The sequence below is a fragment of the Carya illinoinensis genome, chromosome 11, assembly GCF_018687715.1.
Source record: "Carya illinoinensis cultivar Pawnee chromosome 11, C.illinoinensisPawnee_v1, whole genome shotgun sequence".
Lineage (NCBI taxonomy): Eukaryota > Viridiplantae > Streptophyta > Magnoliopsida > Fagales > Juglandaceae > Carya > Carya illinoinensis.
This window is the reverse complement of record NC_056762.1, coordinates 31026546-31035195: the sequence shown is the minus strand read 5'-3', so window position 1 is coordinate 31035195 and position 8650 is coordinate 31026546. Positions and strand designations below refer to the sequence as shown.

General features: G+C 34.6%; 1 protein-coding gene across 1 annotated transcript; it reads right to left on the bottom strand.

Annotated features, from left to right (window-relative positions):
• Positions 1 to 4443: 4443 nt before the first annotated feature.
• Positions 4444 to 8370, bottom strand: LOC122280623. Its single transcript, XM_043091595.1, has 7 exons — positions 8198 to 8370; positions 7982 to 8071; positions 7219 to 7373; positions 6029 to 6149; positions 5108 to 5227; positions 4923 to 4993; positions 4444 to 4835 (listed from the first exon to the last, which is right to left on the bottom strand). The coding sequence occupies exons 1-7, from the start codon at positions 8303 to 8305 to the stop codon at positions 4589 to 4591; spliced, it is 912 nt and encodes a 303-aa protein (XP_042947529.1). The 5' UTR covers positions 8306 to 8370; the 3' UTR covers positions 4444 to 4588.
• Positions 8371 to 8650: the final 280 nt, after the last annotated feature.

Here is an 8650-nt window from a genome sequence, read left to right as displayed (position 1 = left end):
GAGGCACAAGTCATCATCAGTGCCATCAGAGGAAGAATTATCTTAGCATGGGCATATCATAGAAGACATAAAATATTCCTTATCTAGCATAGTAGACTGGAAGGTATAGTTTACTCCTAGAGAAGGAAATCTAGTGGCACATTTGTTGGCAATGTGAGCTTTATCTTATGAAGGTGAAATGGTCTAGATTGAGGAAGGGGTTGTTGCTATATTTAGTTCTGTAATGATGGATAAATGTTGTATTGTCTGATTCATGATTATGTTAATAAAATTAGCTTGTTTAAAAAATATAATGGTGGCTTTTTTAAATTCATTTAGTCAGTTGGGAGTTATATTAGATTACTTGTTGGCCATTGAGTGCATGCATTTTTAGAGTTGATCATTTAAAAAAAAAAAAGATTTATGATTGGTTGGTCACTGTTTAGTTGATTTGATCTCATTAACTTTGAGTCTCTCATTATGTTTTGAGATAGTAAAATGTCCGTATATTAACTTTGGTCAATGTGTAGCCATTTTATAGAAATTATTCTATTGTACTCGAAGGTTTTAGTGATATCAATTGAAATATCTTGTAAAACGATTCTCTTTCAACTATTGGCTATATTTTTACTTTGGGCGGTAGTGCTATATGTTAAAATTCTAAAAAACAAACAATTATTGCTAACTCAACATGGAAGCTGAGCTGATACCTTTGGCTCCAGCAAGTGAGGAAATAAACTAATTGAGAGATTTATTACATGAGATTCTTTCATGTAAAAAACCAATTCGACACATATTAATTCATTGCAATAGCACTACTACTATTACAACTTCATTGTAATAATTATTTTATTATTGTGTATTTTCCCAACATCAACTTCACCAGTTATTCAAGTGCTATTGTAACAGTACCCCACTCTCGATAATTACGAATAAAATCATTTTTAGAACATTCTGGAGAATTGGTATATTACTACTTAACTTTTACTTAAAAAAATATATATTTTATAGTTGTGCCAGATATAGAGATTCTATAAATAAAATCATTCTTTATTAAAATACTGAGACCATAAGAGAGTGAGTGTGCGAAAGTATTTATTGAAATTTTTCAAAAACCATGCCATAAAAATCATAACTTAAAATCTATGTACATGATCTAGACCACTATCACACCTCTTGGATTAACTCCCGTCTTATAGCTCTACTTTCATAAACATTCTAATCTAGGTGGTTTAAAAACATAAAACAATTAAAATGAGTCGATGACTAGGTAAGAAATCCATCATAACATAAACATACTTTACATAATGTTTTTCATAAAATATTTTATGTTGATAACTTAAAATCACGATTATTCATATGTATACTATGAAATGCATGACTTATCTTAGCATATTTGACACATCTTACTTTATTATACTAGCCCACATACTTAATATTGTTTGCCAGGTTATGTATCTACCCCACATCCCGTGGCCACAAGAGAAGCCGCTAATAGTCTTCTAGCATACTATGGTGAACTACACTTAATTTCGTGGTTTGCACATTCATCCATAAATCATATTGGTACCATGCATCTAAATGGTCATCTTATCAAACTGTACTGATCTTATACTTAATCTTATGAAAGTTTACCTGTCTTATGTAATGTGAGATGCATAATACATACATAACTATAATATGCAGAATAAACATGATGAATGACGTACTTCCAAATATCATGACATGCATGGTACATGGTTTTCAAATAATTGTTTTTAATAATAATATATATAAATTATGCTAGTCTTAATTTATAATCAAGTTAATTACCTTACAACGTTAATCCAATATTTTCGATATGATATTGATTACGTGAATTAGAATAAAAGAGAAAATGTGAGAGATGTTGTGAGAGGAATGAGGCAGTCAGCTACTGGCGTGGTTAACGTGGGATATGTATGGTGTTGGACTGAGTATCTTGGGTTCAGCCACTGCACTTATGGAAGTTTATGGGTCTTTTTTTTTTTTTTTTTTTTTTTCCAAATAGCACACGAAAGAAAGATATTTATAGAAAGATTTGAGAGAGAGTACTGACGAGTTTGAGTTGGATTCGGTTAATACATGTAGTGGACACTAATCTACTAATACTATCTTAGATTTGGCTGCTGCACTTACAGGGGTTTCACGTCTGTCGAAATAATGACAAAAGGGAATATATTTATAGAGAAATTTGGGGGAGGATGCCTACTAGTTCGAATTGGGCTCAGTGAATACATGTAGTGACACTAATCTGCTGAAAACTAGGTTGTGATAATTCAAAAAGAGAGTTTGAATTTAAAAATATAATCTAGCAGTTCATTCAATGTAGAATTGATAGTGACTGAGACTGTGCAGAGAACTTCAATTAATGATATTTTAAATTGAAATAATTTTCTAATTATCGATTTTTAAATTCTAAAAAGAGTTTAACTCATTTAATAATAAATGAGATTTAATATAATTATTGAGCTTAATTAAAAGTCCTAATCAATTTCAATAATTTATCGCTCGTTGGCTTATTTAATATGACTTATTAAATATAATTTAGGCCTAATAAAAACTATCAATATTCTAACTGTAGAATTATTGGACCAGGTCATTATAGCTATGCCCCATGTAAAAAGCAAAATGGAATACACAAATATCAACAAATATGAGTAAGATTTCTGCAGAGGATATTGATAACGAGCAACTAAGTTTTTTAGCATACTTTTGATAAATGAAATCAGTTCATAAAGATGATGAATTTAAAACTAGCTAGGAAAGTTTACAATGAAGGGCCTTGAAGACATCTTGCAAACTTCTTAGCCCAAGACCATACTCTTCTATCGGTTTACAAATATGAGCTTAAGATACTCATTTTCTCTTTCCACGCCCTTTATAATCACCCTAGAAAAAACTTGAGAAAGCTTGATGAAGCTAAGTGATAAAACCTTTAGGAACATCCAAGCAAGATAGAATGTGCATAGGAATAGATGACAGCTAACACATGCTTAAGCAAAATCAATCTACCTCCTAAAGAACGTAATTTTCAGAAAATACAGCAGATTACCTCAAGCATAGCTTATCGAATTGCCCTACAAGTTTATCCAGCCTGAACAAATAATTTAGCAAACTTCGAGTATCTCATTTTGATGGTGAAGTGTATTACATAGAATAAGCTAGAGATACACTCAACACTTCCACAGCGTAAATACTCAAGAGAGAACAATAAAGGCCAGCCTTTATTCACTGCAACAAAGTGGCCATGCCACTTTTATTCACAAGCATGTAATGCATAGCCAATGGCCATTATGCCATGTGTTACATGCCCTGGCTGGTTACAACATAGGAGGAGTTTGCCCATGTGGACGCCCCTCCATCTTACATCTCACACTTGCACATAGTGGGCATGATCTTAGGCCTTACATTTATCTAATGTTTTCAATCTTGTTCATACAAGCAAATAAGTTGTGTAACCACCAAGAACACCTGCAAAAAGAAAGGTGGGAGAACTATACCAAATCTCTCATAGAGAAGATCAGCATAGCAACATCCATAAAATGTCTTGTCATGTCTTAGACTTGTTCAATCAAATTAGATCAAGCATTTATCAACCTTTTTGAGTTCAAAAAACTCAGAACAATGCTTGATTACCTCCAAATCTTTTCGATGTGTTTACAACCTTAGTTGCTACCAATGTATAGCGTCACAGTTTGACGGCGGCAAACACCATCAACTATGAATAGTCTTCCCTTTGCATTCATGTCATTCAATTTTGGTCGAATCGTTTTCCCAAGAATGCCTCTTTAGACTGTATTAAACGTGACCATAGATAGTGCACCAAAATAGCATATATCACAACCTCTACCTTAGGACACAATCAAAGGTAAATAAAGGACACTAAATAAAATATGAGACACACAAGGTGAAAAAGAAGGAAACTATTTACTCACTCATTTGGTCGAATAAGTACATGTAATATAAAATACATGTTACGGTGGATTTCTCTTCCTCAAAAGAGCATATGCCTACATCAAGAGGAGTAACCAATTCGGTTTGATTTGATTTTGGACAAAATTTGGTAAGTATGCACCAATTTTGAATTTTCAGAAATCGATTACATACCAAATACCCTTCTAAACCGATACTTCTGGTTTTATTAGTTCCGGTCTGATTCGGTTCAGTTTTAATAATATTAATATATATTAGTATTAGTTATAGCGATTATAAATGTATATTAATATTTGTTATAGTGATTTTAATTATTATAACTATATCATTGATAGTTCTAAAAAGTATAGAATCGGAACCGGACTGGTACCGGCTGGTTTTGAAACTAAGGGACCAGTTCCCGGACCTGCTCCACCCACTCGGGCTGTCTGGTCCAGTGTTTCTGTTAATTTTTACACCTCTAATGATTTGCCATCCAATCCAAACCATTTCAGAAAATGCCTGAGGAACGACGATTTGAAATATGAACGACTATGATAGAGACGTCCTTGTCCCCTTCTCATGCATACAAAGAGAGACAAAATTAGCATGAAGAGCTATACTGGGAGACAATCAGATTCATTGAGAAGCTGAAATGTGCAACCAGTTGGAAATGTTAATCATTTACAGTGTCTTCATCTTCCTCAGGTTTCACAAAGAACTCAATGTAAGCGATTCTGCTGGGTTGCTGATACCCAGCAGAATCAATGTGTGGATGAGGAATGGATTGTCTCGACACTGAAACCAGGTGCTGAACTTTCAGCATCCCACCTCGCCCAATTGTCAACTTGCTTCCTCTGTTATCTTTAATAACACTGCTGGGAATATTTGAAGTTGTTGCTCGAAGGAACTTGTATTTATACCTATTAAGACCAAGGCAAGAACCGACAGTCACTTTCCAAGAGGGTCAAATGATGCATCAAATAAGTCAGTAAAAAACAATAAAGTACCTGTAAGAAACTTGCCGATCACAACTAAATGCAATCAACAGATCAGTATTTGCATAATACATGAAGTCTATCTGGAAGAAAGGCAAGGATTTAAAACTGAAAAAATGTTACGATCTGGACAAACTAAAACTTTATCGTGAATTAAAGAAAGATAAACAAATGAGTAAAGAGTCGAAGACCATCACCTGCAAGTCCCCATGGCCTTCACCTCTGAAGGTAACAGAAGGAGGAACTGGTTGTAGCATGATCTGGATACTTGATCCAGGCCATTCGAGATCATCAATAGCTTCCTTCAATGCTGCAGACTGGAATTTAAATATCACGAAATGAAATATTAAAAGTGGCCCCTGATTAGAATAGTAGGCTATAAAAATGCATTATATCTGCTGAAAAACATACTTATGCATCTATTAGAGGAATATTTTTTATAGTTTAATCGAAACACGACTCGCTCCTTCACGAGCATCATGAGGCCTATACATCTTAAAACATATAAAAGAAGCCTCGGATTAATGATACTTACCCTGAGACATGTAGGTTGTCATGGTAAACGGCATAACATCACATCTAGCACTACCTTCAAACCTTACAACCAAAGAATTGAATGCATACTTACCGTTTATATAACTAAGGAACATTCTTGTAGTCCATCATTAGCAACTTAAGAAAGGGGACATGCAGATGCCACACACACATATAGCATTTACATACATGCTCTGACACAGAGGTTGGAGCTCAATTTATAATGAACTTCATTAGACAATGAACCTGGAAAACTGTGCGAGGTTGAACAAATGGAGGAAAGTGTTGACAATGGCAAGAAGATTATTCTGAAAATAAAGTCTTTTTGAGTTCAACTAAATTAAGGTAGATTTTGAAAGGGCATGTGCGCTAGCTACAACTAAGGTTTAGAGATTGTACAATTACACAAGCACAATATGTTTGCATTATGATTCAGAAGACTACAAAAAGTTAGAGAGAGGGAGAGAGAGAGATGCAAAACAATTGTTAAATCAGAAAGCAGTTACAAAACGACCACTATCATGCATTAGAACACCAAATGAGGCTAGACCAAAGCGTGCCAAAGTGTATATATACGAGCATACCTTAACAGTAAAACTGAGCGGGGTGCTTCCAGCAGGTTCAAAATTGTAGTCCCATGATATTGTGTCTGGGATTCTGGTCCTGATCTCTGCATAAATGCATGCATCCAGGGAATCAACGGACCTTCAAAAATAAAGACAATATTGCATCAAACTCGAATTTAGATTATGGATCAGTACAGAAATATACAGATGTCACTCTACGAACTACAAGTCCTAGTATAAAGCATCAGCAGGTGCAGAAGATATTTTATCCAATTCTCTGGTATAAAGATAGATTTTGATTTTGATACTAAATTGAAGGCCTTTCTATTTTCTCAACCCTCCATTCGTAACAAGTATTCAGCAGAAAAACAAAGCCAAAAGCAGATTTCATATAAGTTTTGATAATGTCCAGATCCGAGAATTTTCCATTTAAATGTGTCTCCCCCATTTGTGATTGGAAATACTTTTGAGAAGTATCTATGCAGTAAAAACCAATCCAAATCCACCATACTCATCCCAAGCATGTTTTAGCTCGCACATGAAAAAACAAAAAAATTCTTTCTGAAAAGGGGAATTAGGAGCTCTTTGGTTCATTGCTAAAAATACACAAAGGAAAGGAAAAGAAAATGCAAGGCTTGTTCCATCTGTGGTTTATATTTTCAATAAACTAAGGCTTAAAGTAAGGCTAATACTTGTACTGCACCATTGATTGACTGTCAAAACTTTAGGACTTCAGTTCCCATACAACAACCAAAAGAGAAAAAAATATCAGATTCAGAGCTTCAATTCCCTTTCTTTTTGAATATTCTCCAAGAAAAAGGAATTTTTTATGATGAGGAATCTTGGAAACCCTGCAACCGCAATGTCTTTTACCCAATTAAACCTCGGGCCTGTGTAACACATCCCTATCACATGGATCAGGTAAGTCATCGGTTTTTCACCAATGGGACATGGCCCCTAGAAATTGTTTGCACCTAAGGGTCCAAACCTCATACCTGTAGGGTAGCTTGCCACCAAGACCAAGGCCCTAACCACTTGAGCCAACCCCTAGAGGTTAATTAGATAGCAATCAATCAACTTTTCCCCCTTAAATCAATAACTACACATGACACACCTTTTTTTTTTTTTTTGATAAATAAAACACATGACACACCTAAAATTAAAAAGGAGCTAAAGCACAAAAATAGATGGTAAAGTATGCAACAGACTTGAGGAGGAGCTGCATATCTGGTCCTGGATATCGCATTTCAATCATGCTTGAGCGCCCGGGCACTGAAAATGTGTTCAAGCAATCCACCAAGAGGCCCAAGCTCACTCCAAACCTAGGCCGTCCTTGTGCACCATACTCATATCGAATGAAAAGCTACATGCATATATTTTTTCTATAAGAAAAATTTTATTGAGACAAGTAAATAGGCATAGTCCAAGTACAGACGATACATGTAGATACTGATAAGAATGTAATGATACATGACCTTTTTTGCTACTCTTTGCACAATCTTGAGTGAAATGGAAGGAGGTTATGTGAAATTTGAAATTCAAATAAGATTGGGAAAATCAAAATCGAAAAACAAAATCCTTGAATATTTTTTACGAGGTGGCACTATCACATTCATCGATTTGTAAAATGGGTTTGAAAATAGATGTTCCATATCTTTATTTATAATAAAGTTATGTTCCAAAACTCTTTTGCAAACAAATCATACCCTGTTCGGCCGCTAGGAAAAATAGAATCGAACGAATAGAAAAAAATTACATATCATATTAAAAGTTATCTTAATATCCTAGGAAATCATAAACTAAACTCACTAACACAAATAGTTCAACCGAGCTCAATTAAAAAGAAATTCTAGTTTAGTTCTCCATTCTTTGTTTCCAACATATTTTCCGTAATTAAGCAGACGATATAGACTATTACGTAAGAGTTAAAAAAAAAAAAAAAGAAAAAAAAAAAGAAAGGAATTTGGGTACCTCTCGCTGCAGATAGACTTTGGCTTGAAGACAGCCGGTTTCCTCCACGATCAAAACGACGCCGTGTTCAGAAAGTTCCAAGACTGCGTCCTAGTATCCAAAACACGGAAGCTACAACCAATCAGATGACAACGACATGAAACCCTAGACTTTTTCATTTTATGCGAAGGAATGAAAGGAAAGGAAGATGAATTCGGAGAGAGGGCGGGAACATGCCTGGTGGCGTTTCCATCGGACGGTGGTAAGGGCATCGACTATGCCCTGGACGTTGTCCATCTGGCACACCAGATCAGGGGCTTCCGCCTCTGTCGCCGACGAGCTCATGCTCGGATCCTCTCTCTCCCTCTCTCTTGTTTCCCGCCAGAAGGAAAAAAGAGGAGAAGAGGAATTGCAATTATTTTTTGGCTGCTAGTAAGAAATCATCGCATGGGCTTTTTGTGTTGGGTTAGGAAAACCCACTGTTTGGATCCAGACTCATTCCAATCCATTTTAAATTCATCTTATTTAATTATTATAATTATTTTTTAAATTTTAACATAAATTATAATAAATAATTTAATTTTTTTAAATCTAAAAAAAATTAATATTAAAAAATAATATTCTAATAATATTTTATTCGATTTTCAATTTTTATCTTAACACTATTAGTTTTTAATTTCGTCATTAACA